This window comes from Euleptes europaea, chromosome 15, assembly GCF_029931775.1.
Source record: "Euleptes europaea isolate rEulEur1 chromosome 15, rEulEur1.hap1, whole genome shotgun sequence".
Taxonomy (NCBI): domain Eukaryota; kingdom Metazoa; phylum Chordata; class Lepidosauria; order Squamata; family Sphaerodactylidae; genus Euleptes; species Euleptes europaea.
Genome location: NC_079326.1, coordinates 52,737,527 through 52,752,084, shown reverse-complemented (window position 1 = coordinate 52,752,084; position 14,558 = coordinate 52,737,527). Strand labels below are relative to the sequence as shown.

Below are 14,558 nucleotides of genomic sequence, written 5' to 3'. Positions count from 1 at the left end.
GGATGGAAAGTAGGATACTTCCCCTATTTTAAGTGGATAAATTAGGATTTCTTACAAGTTTTTTTTAAAAAGACAAGCCAAATACCCAAAGTCCCCATCAAAGAACTGAAAGTAAGTCTCTGTATTTCTGTAAGAATATTACATGAAAAGAAAGCATTTATGGAGGTGGGCTATTCTGGCAAGGGTTGTGCCACAGCTATTCAGAAGGGACTCTGCCACTGCCAGCAGGAGACTGTCAGGCTACTTATACACGGGAGGTTTTGTCTTGGATTTGCTGCTCTCTAGATGCACGTTTTCCCCATCTGAATTCTCAGAACTCTGCATGGAGGTTATTTTTGAGTTCTGAGAATTCAGATGGGGAAAATGTGCATCTAGAGAGTGGCAAATCCAAGGCAAAACCTCCTGTGCATAAATGGCCTCCAACTCTCTGTCTTCAGCCAACTGTGACAATGGTTAATGATACCAAAGGTCTCCCCTGCCAAAGTAATCTCAGAGAGCATCCCCCTGGAGTTCATAACTACCCCAAGAGTATTTCAGGAACAAACATCTGACTTCTGTTTCGCCCAGACAGAAGAAAATGTACCCATGATAGGCCAAAGAAGAAAGAGTTGCAGATCCCACTTGTGACCTGAATAGGGATGGAACACAATTTGCCTTCAGTGCGCCCTCAGAACACAGTCAGAAATTTGTGAAGGCAGGCTGTTTGTCATGGAGAGCATGAGCCTTTGAAAATGAGTCCAGATAAGAAAGAGACTGCTGAAAGAACAGGGAACACACTAAAACAAGAATACTGCCCTTTTTCTAAGAACTGAGCACTCTATAGACAAATCCGTACCAGCACGAGAAATCTAATTACCTAAGGAAGAACTGCAAAATGTCATGCCATATTCTTTATATGTTTTCATTAATGGCTGTCATTCGGTCTGCCAGAAATATGAGTAATAGTGACCATTCTCTTCTTAATATATTTTCTGTAGAGCCCTTTTTCCAACAGGCTGAAACATATTTTGGTATAAATTACTCTGTTTATTTGGCTACTTGGTATCGGTTTTAGACTCCTACAGTTGTTAACGTAATAGATTTGACAGAGTAATGTTCAATCATTCTGTTTTGAGGTACCATGGGGTGACATTCCTTTCATAGGTCCCGATCCAAAGAGTTGCTTAAAAGCCTGTATAAGGAATGTGTGCCAACCCACTGGAAATGGTGGCTTTGTGAAATAATGATCTGTTTCTAAGTCTGCTGAGGCTGCCTTTGTTTCAGCTATTTAAATTAAAAACCAATTTTCAAAATTCAACCAGGTACACCCAAATGACACTGACGAGAACTGAGGACCATATGGTCATCCCTTCTCAGATGCATACAAGAGTAAAAAACACAAAATAACCTTAATTAAGGGTAACGTTTCCACAACAGGAGTGTTTTCATCAATATAGACCCTGCTTAGCTTCCGAGATCTGATTAGGCTAGCCTGGGGCATCCAGATCTGGGGGCAGTTAAGGCTAACCATGGTTAATCATCCAACTTCTGTTTGAGAGGGATAGCTGCCTGCATTTAGACCACCAACTAACCTTAGCTGGTACAATTAAACCGTTGCTCTGTGTGATGCTTAAACTGAGCCAAAGGGCCAGCACCACCCAAGAACTCCCCATCCCTTCAGGTGTTTCAACGCGCACACACACCTCTCCCATTCATTATGATGCCGGGGCAGATCAGCTTCATGCACAGCCGCCACCAGTACTGAAGCCAATGGGAAAGGGTGCTCAGAAGAAGAAGAGTTGGTTTTTATACCCTGATTTTCTCTACTTTTTAAGGAGTCTCAAACCGGCTTGCAATTATTGCCTTCCCTTTGTCTCCCCACAACAGATACCCTGTGAGGTAGGTGGGGCTGAGAGAGCTCTGAGAGAACCGTGACTAGCCCAAGGTCACCCAGCAGGCTTCATGTGGAGGAGTGGTGAAACCAACCCGGTTCTCCAGATTAGAGTCCACCGCTCTTAACCACTACACCACGCTGGCTTTTCAGGAAGGCATGGGACGGAACCCACAAGTTTGCATTGGCAAGGTGGCACAGCAGGAGCCTCATGGTTCAGAGGACCTTAATCTCTGTTCCAGAAGGAACAAAACGATACCTCATCTTTAGCTCATAAGCAGTGGACAGCTGTGCAAATCTGAAATGTCACCTGCCTGTTCCTTTTGGGCCACTGGCACTGCTCCCACAGTGACCACCGGGCTCTCTCTTTCTCTTCGTATTTCGCATGCCGTGAAGAATAGGCTTCATCAGACAGATCTTCTGCCTACATTTTAAGGGCAAACATTATTAAGAGTGGAACAGCAGTTTAAAAGAAGGTCACTCAAGTTATCAGTGCAATACATGAACATACGAAGCTGCCTTCTACTGAATCAGACCGTTGGTCCATCAAAGTCAGTATTGTCTACTCGGACCAGCAGCGGCTCTCCAGGGTTTCAGGCAGAGGTCTTTTCACATCCTCTACTTGCCTAGTCCCTTTAACTGGAGATGCCGGGGATTGAACCTGGGACCTTCTGCATGCCAAGCAGATGCTCTACCACTCAGCCACAGCATACATGATATAACGTTAATATCAATGATCTATTAGCCATTGTTTTAGGACAATATACATGGTATGTATAATGTATGTATGTTCTAAAGATACAATACAGAAGTATCCTCTAAATCAGGGGTGTCAAACATAAGGCCCGTGAGCTGGATCTGGCTCGAGTGCTCTTATCCAACCAGCAAGCCAGCTGAGGTAGCCACCCCGCCTTGATCTGGGCTGGCGAGGCATGGCCCGGCTTGACCAAGTGATATTTATGTCATGTCCGGCCCTTGTAACAATTGAGTTTGATACCCCTGCTCTAAATAAATTTTCTCATGTTAAGGGACTTATTAGCAGCTAGACTAGCCTGACTTTGCCAGAGACTGGAAGCTAAACAGTGTCAGCTCTGGTTAGTACTTCGGTAGGCGACCACCAAGGAAGACCACAGTTGCTATGCAGAGGCAGGCAATGGCCAACCACCTCTGCTCATCTCTTGCCTTGGAAACTCCATGATCATGGGATCGCCATGAGTTGGTTGTGACTTTAGGGCACACAATTATGATTATTCAAGGGCGTATTGACTACAAAGCAGAAGCAAAATTGTAAATCACCCGATTGGAGGAAAAATACGGCCTACCTTTTCTTGATCTTCATGGAGACTTCCCAAAGGCACAAGGCTAACAGTTCTCCAGCTGTTGGTGAGAAAAGCATCCTTAGTGCAGAGGACCTGAACAAAACTCATTTTCTTTCCACAGTGCGAAAGACAACTTCTCTCAACAAATGCCCTCATTCCACAAATGAACTAATTAAAGTCACTTCTGTGACTAAAGCCGGCGTAATTCAGAGCCATATAATCCATTTAACTGTTGCTGTCCTTAACTATAGGCTTGGTGGAACATCTCAGTCTTGCAGGCCCGACGGAACAGAGCCAGATCTTTAATGGCCCAGGTCTCCTTTGACAGAGAGTTCCACCAGGCCGGGGCCACAGCTGAAAAGGCTCTGTCCCTAGCTGAGGACAGCCGGATGGCCCTCAGGCCAGTGACCACCAGTAAGTTGCCCGCAAATGAGCAAAGGGCTCTTTGGGGAGTATATTGGAAAAGGTGGTGACATCACGGGAGATGGTGACATCACGAAGTCAACCAGATTTGTCTCTGTGGTAACATCAATCTGGGCAAGCAGAGGCATTCCGAAGTCCAGATCCAGCTCTAAGGCCCAAGTGTGCCTCTTGATGCCCATCCCAACCCATGCCCTGCGGAGAGCAGCATAGCATAGACAGGTGACATGTGCACTCAGTTGTGCCAGGGGACACCCTGCCCCCTCTGCCTCTCCTGGTTTGCTCTGCTGCCCTGAAACAACCCCAGCGTAGCACAAGGCAGGGCCAAACAGGGAGCACAGGCTGAGCTCTTGAGGCCATGGCAATGCTATCAGGGTCTTCACTGAACGCAAGATCCTGACGGGCTCTTGACATGAGTGCAGGCCAAGTTTTGGCCACAAGACAAGTCCTTGGTTCCCAGGGCTTGGAAGCTCCTGTGTAAACTTCGTTAGTGCCTGTTATCACAGCTGCGGCGTGTTGTGTCTTCATTCATGGGAAATGCCTATCTCGCCGTTGCCTAGCAATGTTTATCTTACTCTCTTGTCCTAATGTTTTTAAGCAGATAGCCTGCACTTGCTCTCCATTGCTAACCTCGCCCGCCTGCGAGCAATTAGTTCTTTTAAATTGCTTTTTAGTTCCTAATAAAGTTTTACTGCTTCAGATCTACCTGTCTGGATGAGTATGCTTGAGGGATGCTAGAGGCAAACGCCTGAGACTGACATTCGGTTAGCAATCCCCTTTCTCGGGCTGAGGTGCCGTGTTCTCCCCAACACAATAGGTGAAGCTCCGGACACCGAAGTGCCCGACACTATGAAACCACTTGTTCCTGATCAGAAGCCTGTGAACCCGATGGTACCGGAAGAGAAACCTAAGTTGCCGGTGCAGCCAGTGAATCCCAAGGTTTCGGAGGAGAAACCGAGATCTTGGGGCACGGACGGAGGTGTGCCCAGACTTCCCGACGTTCGCCCACAGCTTTGGCTGGAGTCTCCTCGGTAGTGGATACCTTCACACATTAATACCCGGCGGCAGCAGGGAGAGGGCTCTGTCTTGCCGGAGGAGGACTGGGATTATGCTGTCGGCTCTCAGATGGGGGCGACGGGGGTCTCTGAGGAACAGTCGCTGTGGGGCACCGGACTGCGCCAGACACAGATGTGGCGGGGAAGAGACGAGGACTTTTATCTCCAGACGCAGTAGTGGCGAGAGTGGGACAAGGATTACCAACGCCTCCAGCACCAAAACCATGAACTGGTCGAACAGGTAGCTACGCTGTGGGGCTTACTGGAGGGACTATGGCAAGAGGTGGACAAGCTACGTCGAGCACGCCCTGCTCAGCCCGTGGTGGGGCAGGTCCCCCTGGGTCCGCTCGTACCTCCACAGCCTCCACCACCGCAGGCACCTGCACCTCTGGTGCTGCCGGAACCACCCCCACCCCCACCAACCACCAGTCTTCCGGAGGGAGTTATGGGCATCCTTTGACGGCTCCAGAGACAAGCTCCCCTATTGTTTGATCCAAGTGGATGGTTTTATGAGGGAGCAGGTGGCCGCTTTCCAGTCGGAAGAGAGCCGGGTGCGGTATGTGGCTTCGCTACTGGAAGGAGAAGCGGTGGCCAGGATGGTCCAGCAGTATGATCTATGGTCCCGTGCGCTGTGTGGACCCTTGATACTTCATATTTGCACTCAGACGGAGTTTTGAGGATCCACACCAAAGGGAGCGGGCCAAGACGGCGCTGCTGCAGCTTCACCAGGGATCCAAGTAAGTGATGCAGTTTGCAAGTGAATTCCAACTGCTAGCTAGTAAAGTTGTGGACTGGAGCGAAGCGTCACATGTGCAGTATTTCTGTGAAGGCTAAATTCGGAGATATTACACTGGGCCTTCTTGCAAGGGGACCCCCCGATCTCGAGGGGTGGATCTAGCTAGCGGTGGAAGTTGAGAACTGCCAGCAGTTGTTGAGCCTGTCTAAGCAACGTAAAGAGCGAGAATCAGGGCAGCAGTCGGAGCGGGCAGCCCCAAAGGGAATTACCGGCTGAGGGGGAGGACGGCCGCCCCATGGGCGGAGAGGGCGCAACGCTTTCAGACCAGCGCATGTCTAGTTTGTGGCGGAATGGGACATTTCGCCACCGCCTGTCCTTCCGAAGCTGAGGTTTCCCCTGCAGCTCCATGTCCGGCCAAGGAGGAGGCGACTCGGAGGGGAGGCAAGGACCGTCAGAAGAACGCGACTCCTGGAGAGAAACGAGGAACCACCGCTCTCGACCTCGAGTCAACCGGCCGGGAAGCGCCAAGTACTACCCTACGTGACCCAACGGGGTCTAGGATTACAAATGTGCTGGTCCCGTCCCAAGACAGTTCATCGACCTGGGACCTACAGCCAAAAAACGTCCAGGGTCTGCTGTAATCGGAGCTTTGCAGCAGACCTCTTTCGGAAAAGAGCGGGGAGCTCCAGTGATGGTGAGCTAAATAGGAGAGACTCTATTTCTAGATGTTGTTTTACAAAATCCCAGAGGGGGGACCCAAATTTCCGTGGTGGCTCTGATAGACTTGGGGTGTGGACGTTCCTTAATTGATGAAGCCACTTTTAAATCCTTAGGGGTGAAGGCAGTGGACTTACTCCAAGCCATCCACTTCACTCAGATGGATGGCAGCGAACTTAAAAACGGTCCCGTTAGCAAGCGCACGTGCAGATTGACGCTGGGAGTCAGGTCCCACTGGGAGCAGATTCATTTTACCATAGTGCCCGGGATACAGTACCCAGTCGTGCTTGGGGTGAACTGGCTGCAAGGGCACGGCCCCACCATAGACTGGGTGAACAGGCGGATAGCCTTCACTCAACCACAGTGTGACCGTCACTGGTGAGAGGTGGCCATACGAGGAGTGCGCCACAATGGCTTCTTTGGATCGGGACCTTACCCCCTCCAACTGCCGAAAGAGTACCGCCAGTTTACAGAAGTGTTTAATGAACAGGACTGTGATGTGTTACAGCCCCACTGAAAGACGGACTGTGCCATTGAGCTGGTGGGGGAGGGTAAACTACCAAAGGGAAAGATATACCCCATGAGCCCGAAGGAGAAGGCAGTGCTGCGGGAGTTTTTGGATAAAAACCTAGCCCGCGGATTCGTTCGACCCTCTTCGGCGCCTTGCTTAGCTCCCTTCTTTTTCGTGCGCAAAAAGACGGGCGACCTTTGGTTGTGTATTGACTTTCGTAGGCTAAATGCAGTCACTCAGACTAACGCCTACCCTCTTCCATTGATTCCAGATCTGCTCAGCCACTTAAAAGAGGGTCACATCTTTACTAAGCTGGACTTGGTTGAGGCTTATTATCGAGTTCGTATTCGAAAGGGGGACAAGTGGAAGAAGGCTTTTTCTAGTTGCTTCGGAATGTTTGAGTATCTGGTCATGCCCCTCAGACTTTCGGGGGGGGCCCAGTGTTTTCATGCAAATGAATAATGAGGTTCTACATGCCCTGCTGTTTAAAGGAGTGATTGTCTATTTGGATGATATTTTGATTTATTCGAAAACATATGAAGAGCATGTGAAATTGGTCAAAGAGGTATTGGGGCGCCTCCGGGACAATCAGTTGTTTGCCAAGTTGTCGAAGTGTGAGTTTCACCAGGACAAATTGATCTTCTTGGGGTACGTGATTTCACATAAGGGACTTGCCATGGATCCGGAGAAGGTACGGGAAGTACTTGACTGGGAGCCGCCCACCACCCACAAACAATTGCAACAATTTTTAGGATTCACAAATTTCTACAGGGGTTTTCTCAAAAACTTTGCTCAGATTGCCTTGCCTATCACAGATTTGTTAAAAACTAAGGGGAAGGGAAGTTCTGTCAATCAACCCTCATCTCGGTTGGATTGGTAGCAGGAGCGTCAGCGGGCTTTTGACACACTGAAAAAGCTTTTCACTTCAGAGCCTGTCCTCAAACACCCCGACTGTGAGAATCCCTTCATTGTTCAGGTGGATGCCTCCGATGTAGCCATGGGGGGGGCCTCTGCTGCAGGTGGGGGAAGAGGGGCGCCTCCAACCGTGTGCACATTTCTCCAAAAGGTTTTCGCAGTCAGAACTGAACTGGCCCATTTGGGAAAAGGAGGCGGCCGCAATAAAATGCACTCACGGTGTGGAGGCATTTCCTGGAGGAGGACGACATTCCGTTCGAAGTGTGGACAGACCATAAAAACCTAGAGGCTCTGAAAGGGACTCACAAACTCACTGCCAAACAAGTGCGCTGGGCTGAATTCTTTTCCATGTTTCGTTTTGTTTTAAAGCATGTACCCAGCAAGCAGAACCACCTGGCAGATGCGCTCTCCCGCCTCCCCCAGTATCAGAGTAAAGTGGACCATCCCACGGACTCGCTCTTTACTCCAGAGCAGCAGAGGACTTTGCCCCGACTGGCGGTTCTCACCCGTTCACAGGTGGAGAAAACATGCCCCTTGGAGGGGGTACCAGACTCCTTCAGAACTGCATTAATTCAAGCGTGTCAGGCAGAGGAAGCCACGAACAGTCTGCCTGACAAAATGGTTCAAAGGGACAGGTGCTGCTTTCGGGAAAACAAATTATATGTCCCCGCGACTCTCTGGAGGGAGGTGATGGGTTGGGGCCATGGGTCGAAAGTAGCGGGACATTTTGGGCTCGTCAAGACCTTGCACCTTTTGCGCCGGCAATTTTGGTGGCCGGGAATGAGGTTGGACTTGGACTCTTTTATTCGCAGCTGTCCACTTGTGCCTCCGCCAAACGGGTGAAGGGGAAACCGTCCGGACTTTTAAAGCCTCTAGAGACACCTTCGGTTCTTTGGGAAGTTATAGCCATGGATTTCATCACGGATTTTCCTCCCAGCCGGGGAAAAACTGTACTATGGGTGGTAACAGACCTTTTTTCTAAGCAAGTACATTTGGTCCCTTACACGGGGCTTCCCATGGCTCAGAAACTGGATCGTATGTTTGTGTCTTTAAATATCATTCCTTCCCGTGTAAGGTGATTTCCGACCGCGGCCCACAATTTGTGGCAAAGTTTTGGAGGGCTTTTCTTAAGTTGGTGGGGGTGGAACAAGGTTTATCCAGCGCTTATCACCCCCAGACTGATGGTCAGACCGAGCGGGTCAACTCTTTACTGGAATGTTACTTACGTTGCTATGTAAACTACCATCAGGACGATTGGGTGGATCTTTTGCTGTTTGTTGAAAAAATATGTGGCTGCCCCCGAGTGGCATGCCGAACCTGCCCCAGGTTCCCTGATGCTGGTTCAAGGTGAAGAACATTTCGAGGTTTCCAAAATTTTGGACTCTCGGGTACGTAGTAAGACCCTACACAACCTGGTATGTTGGAAACATCTGGGGCCCAGTCATGATGAGTGGGTGGCAGAACACCACGTAGCTGACCCCCGCCTGATCAGCCAGTTTCATGAAGTCTATCCTGAAAAGCCTCGTCCGTCGTCAGGGGAGGGGGAGGGGCCTTAAGAGGGGGCAGAATGTCAGGGTCTTCACTGAACGCAAGATCCTGACGGGCTCTTGACATGAGTGCAGGCCAAGTTTTGGCCACATGTCAAGTCCTTGGTTCCCAGGGCTTGGAAGCTCCTGTGTATACTTTGTTAGTGCCTGTTATCACAGCTGTGGCATGTTATGTCTTCATTCATGGGAAATGCCTATCTCGCTGTTGCCTAGTAATGTTTATCTTACTCTCTTGTCCTAATGTTTTAAGCAGATAGCCTGTACTTGCTCTCCATTGCTAACCTCGCCCGCCTGCGAGCAGTTAGTTCTTTTAATTTGCTTTTTAGTTCCTAATAAAGTTTTACTGCTTCAGATCTACCTGTCTGGATGAGTATGCTTGAGGGATGCTAGAGGCAAACGCCTGAGACTGACAAATGCTTACAAAAATGTTCCCCGCTTTTGGAACCCCCCGACCTCCAGTCATCAAGAAATACGGGACATTTTTTCCAGAGGTGTGAAAGCCTTCGTGACGTTTCCTCCCTCACCCGGATCAGCTCTTCTGTAAAACTGAACATGCACCTTGCATAATATAGTCAGTCTGGCGAATGAAAATGAAACAAACAAACAAACTGTACCTAGGAGTAAGAATCTCTTTGTACTGCAGCTTCTCCAATTTAGATGGTGCAACCAGCGACATCGGTATAACTATGTTATCGATATCATAGGAGCTCTCGCATCTTAGTCTCCGTCTCAAATTGGGCTGTTTAAAAATAATTAGAGATTTCCTGAGCTTATGGTATGGATAAAGTTAAAAGGATATTTTGATGCCACAGAACTAGTGAACGAACCAGCTTTATAAATGTTAAATAAATTTATTTATTAAAACATTTATATCCTACCTTTCCTCATGGTTCAAGGTGGCTGTATAGATTAATACACTGTATAAACAGGATATTTTTGTTACAGTACAACATAATAAATCTTTCCTTTAAGTATTATGGACATGTTCTTTTTCTGTATAGCATAACATGTTGCTAGTTTGTATCCTAAAATGTGACCCTTTAATACTGTTTTTAATGCTGTTAAAATTCACCATTCTAATTCCATCTCATGCTTTCATTAACCAATGTGTCTTGCTACCACTAGTAAGTTTAGTATCACTTCCCGGAATGGTATATAAACCAGTCTAGCAAAGTTCAGTAGAAAAATTTCAGCACTAAAGGGCAGATCTTCCTTGGTCAAGGGATCAATCAAATATAACCAAATGACAGTCAAGTATTCAAGCTACTATTTGATTAGAACTGTAACAAAATAGTGTGTTTGTATCTCTTATCTTGAAGGGCTCAGAAATAAAAAGCCCTAAGTCTTTCCCATATTTGCTATCAGAAGAAGAGTCAGTTTTTATACTCCGCTTTTTTCTACCTTTAAGGAGTCTCAAACAGGCTTACAATATCCTTCCCTTTCCCTCCCCACAACAGATACCTTGCGAGGAAGGTGGGGCGGAGAGAGTTCGGAGAAAACTGTGATTAGCCCAAGGTCACCCAGCAGGCTTCATGTGGAGGAATGGGAAATCGAACCTGGTTCACCAGATTAGAGTCCACCACTCATGTGGAGGAGTGGGGAATCAAACCCGGTCTCCAGATCAGAGTCCGCCGCTCATGTGGAGGAGTGGGGAATCAAATCCGGTTCACCAGATCAGAGTCCACCACTGTTAATCACCACACCTCGCTGGATCTAATGTGGCCCAAGGACAAGGTTCACCTGACGTTGGGGGTCCATCACCCTGATTTGGAGTTTAAGCTCAAATAAGAGCCCCCAGGATGGAGGCGGAGACACGCACTGGGACAACTGGGGTTTAAACTCTTTTTGTCCCCATGTGCCACGGTTAGCAGACTGGCTTAGCCATGGGCCTAGAGACCCCACTTTGAGCCACGTCACTCAGCAGGCCTGCCAATCCCCTGGTGCATTAATCTTAGCATACCTGCGATGACGAGCTGTCACTGGCCCGAGACACGTTGCCATCAGCAGCTCCTGTAAAATGGTCGTGGGATTCCTGTTCTTCTTGCAGGAAGGAAAATGCTTCAAATCTGCTGTTGCCAGCTCCTGCCACTAAAAAAAAGGAGAAGAAAGAATCCCTTTATAGATCAGTAAATGAAATTCTAAGTAACCAATGCAATTGTGCATGTTAAAACACATGGATGAGAGGATCGGAGAGAACCAGGTTTGAGCTCTGCCATGGAAGCTTGCTGGGTGACCTTGGATCCGTCACTCTCTTACAGCCTCAACCTCACGGGGTTGCTGTTGTGAGGATAAAATGAAGGTGAGAAAATGGTGTTGTAAACAGCTTTGGGCCCCCATCAGGGAAAAAAGCAGAGTACAAATATCTAAATTAACGAATAAGAGAAAACGGAATGATTTTGAGGTTCTGCAAGCCATTGTGTTATATAGTATTTGGCTGGAACGCTGGGATGCAACAGGGATAGCCATGTTAATTTGTAGTAGCAGAGTACAGGAGCACATTGGAGCCCAATAAAACTTTCCAGGGTAGAAGCTTTTGTTACGCACTTTGTTGGATATGAAGTCAGTAATGGCCTGGATGAGGGTGAATAAGTTGAAGCTGAATCCTGACAAGACAGAGGTTCTCTGGGTTAGTAGAAAGGCAGACCGGGGACATCAGATCTCTCCTGTTTTGTGTGGGGTTATACTCCCCTTGAAAAGCCAGGTTCGCAGCTTGTGAGTGCTACTCAAGAGAGCAGTCACCTCAGAAAACCTGGTGGTGTAGTGGTTAAGAGTGGTGGTTTGGAGAGGTGGACTCTGATATGAAGAACCGGGTTTGATTCCCCACTCCTCCACATGAGCGGCGGAGGCTTATCTGGTGAATTGGATTTGTTTCCCCACTCCTACACATGAAGCCAGATGAGTGACCTTGGGCTAGTCACAGCTCTCTTAGAGCTCTCTCAGTCCCACCTACCTCACAGGGTGTCTGTTGTAGGGAGGGGAAGGGAAGGTGATTTTAAGCCAGTTTGATTCTCCCTTAAGTGGTAGAGAAAGTTGGCATATAAAAACCAACTCTTCTTCTTCTGCAGTGGTCCATAGTGCTTTTGCCCAGCTTCAATTGGTGCATCAACTGCATCAATTTCTGGTTCAGTCAGATCTAGCCACAAGTGATCCATGCCTTAGTTACATCTACACTAGACTTTTGCATTAAACTCTGCTTGGGGCTACCCTTGAAGAGTGTTCAGAAGCTGAAGTTCGTGCAGAACGCTGAGGCCAGACTGCTGGTCGGGGCCAGCTACTGAGAGCATGTCCACAATGCTACAGCAATGACACTGGCTGCCAGTCCATTCCCGAGCCCAATTCAAGGTGTTGGTTTTGTCCTTTAAAGCCCTACATGGCTCGGGACCAGGGTATGCGAATGACTGTCTTTCCTATATGTTCCTGCCCAGGAATTAAGATAGCAGGGACAGGCCCTGCTGACTGTCCCACCAGTCAAAGAGGCTCGTCTGGTGGGCAAATGGGATTGGGCCTTTTCAGTGGAAGCCCCACAATTTTGGAACAACCTCCCCAGGGAGGTGCGCCTGGCCTCCTCGTCGTCAGTCTTCAGGAGGCAGTTGAAGAGTTTTAATTAGGGCTGCATTTTGATTGATTTAGCTTTTATGATTGGCAATCCTAATTGGAGTTCTTAAACTGTGACTTTTATAGGTTTTATCATTGTTAAGTTGGCTGACGGGGCAGGTAAATGTAGGTCGGATCATCCCAGCATGAATAGTCTTTTGTATTAATGTACCTCCCCATTTATTGCATTTTTTGGGGGGAGGGAAGCTCACCAATTGTTGTCTCGCTTAAATGTCTTTTCTTTCTTCCTTCTGGCAGCTGTGCAGGTATTTCTGACAAAGGCTGATGGTTGGAACCGGATGGGTGTCCACAGCTCCACTGCCGAGAAGTGGCCTCGTCCTGATGACATCCTACCAAAAAAAGAAGCATGGAAACAATAAGAAGCATGTTATGTACCCCATGAATTTTCATCAGTTAAGAATGTATGTACATGCGGGGGGGGACAGCATAAAAAGGCGGATGAAGAGACTGTACTGTATACCGTTAGATGGAGACATTTCAAACTCCAAGCCAAGGGCAGAAGTTTCAAAAGGGTCACCTCTGATATCACTCTTCTGAAGCAAGCTTTTCAAGTGTACGTGAAGAGGAATATCTGAAAAAGACAGAGCTATGTTGTATGGGAAAAAAATAAAATTTCATGCCAAAGTGTATTTATAGCAAATTGTACATGCTCTGAATATGGATTTCATGGCTTATCCCAAGTACTAATTCACTGAGTGCCCTGACCTGGATGGTCCAGGCTAGCTCGATCTCGTCGGATCTCAGAAGCTAAACAGGGTCAGGCCTGGTTAATACGTAGATGGAGACCACCAAAGAAGTCCAGCCTTGGCTGAGACCAAGGGAACCTCCACCATCCCATCTGACACTAAGAGGTCTCATTAGCCCAAAGAGGAGATAAACAGTTCTGACTTGGGGATTCCCTGGAATTACAACTCATCTCCAGACTACAGAGATTAGTTCCCCTGGAGAAAACAGATGTGTTGGAGGGTGGCGTCTGTGGCATTGTACCTCACTGAGGTTCCCGTTCTCCCCAGGCTCTACCCCCAAATCTCCAGGAGTTTCCCAACCTGGATCTGGCAACCCTAACCCTCATTCCCTGCCAGTGGCAACCATGGTATACAAAGATTTCTTAAATATTCTTTCATTGTTTCAAAACATTATCAATGCCACCACATACTGTTACGAACAGATCTGACATATAGCAAAAATCCATTTTACCTGATGGAAACGATAAGATTGGATGGAATGAGGAGTCCAGTTCTAACATAAGCTGTCTACTGCAGTGCTCATAACTATCCCAAGTGCTGGCTGGAGCCACCTTCTCTATGTTAGGATGAAGCAAAGCATCTCTCAGTGTCATTGCCTGAAAGAAGACACACCGGTTTCGTTTAAAACCATGCCAGAATTTTTATTTATATCTATATATCTCTAGAAGAAAAAGGAGGAGGAGGTTTTTATATGCCGACTTTCTCTACCACTTAAGGAAGAATCAAACCAGCTTACAATCACTTTCCCTTCCCCTCCCCACAACAGACACCCTGTGAGGTAGCTGGGGCTGAGAGAGCTCTTAATAGAACTGTAACTTGCCCAAGGTCACCCAGCTGGCTTCGTGTGTAGGAGTGGGGAAACCAACCCAGTTCACCAGACTAGCATCCGCTGCTCATGTGGAGGAGTGGGGAATCAGACCCGGTTCTCCAGATCAGAGTCCACTGCTCCAAACCACCACTCTTAACCACTACACCACACTGGCTCTCCAGTGTGACTAGCCTGGGCCTGCCTATTACGGTATGCGCACAATCTCTCCTTGGGCTATGCAAGATTATGCACCAGCTTTAGCAAGAGATATGTGTTTCATAGTGGGGAAGCCCTGAGAG

General features: G+C 48.0%; 1 protein-coding gene across 1 annotated transcript in view; it reads right to left on the bottom strand.

Annotated features, from left to right (window-relative positions):
* The window catches only part of KANSL1L (KAT8 regulatory NSL complex subunit 1 like), a 34,412-nt gene that overhangs the window by 6,645 nt on the left and 13,209 nt on the right, over nt 1-14,558 (bottom strand). The window contains exons 6-12 of the mRNA XM_056861225.1: nt 13,903-14,047; nt 13,166-13,276; nt 12,897-13,034; nt 11,051-11,178; nt 9,705-9,829; nt 3,193-3,247; nt 2,185-2,294 (exon numbers count right to left, since the gene is read on the bottom strand). Of these exons, the coding sequence (XP_056717203.1) occupies nt 2,185-2,294; nt 3,193-3,247; nt 9,705-9,829; nt 11,051-11,178; nt 12,897-13,034; nt 13,166-13,276; nt 13,903-14,047 (812 nt within the window). The remainder of the gene's footprint in view (nt 1-2,184; nt 2,295-3,192; nt 3,248-9,704; nt 9,830-11,050; nt 11,179-12,896; nt 13,035-13,165; nt 13,277-13,902; nt 14,048-14,558) is intronic.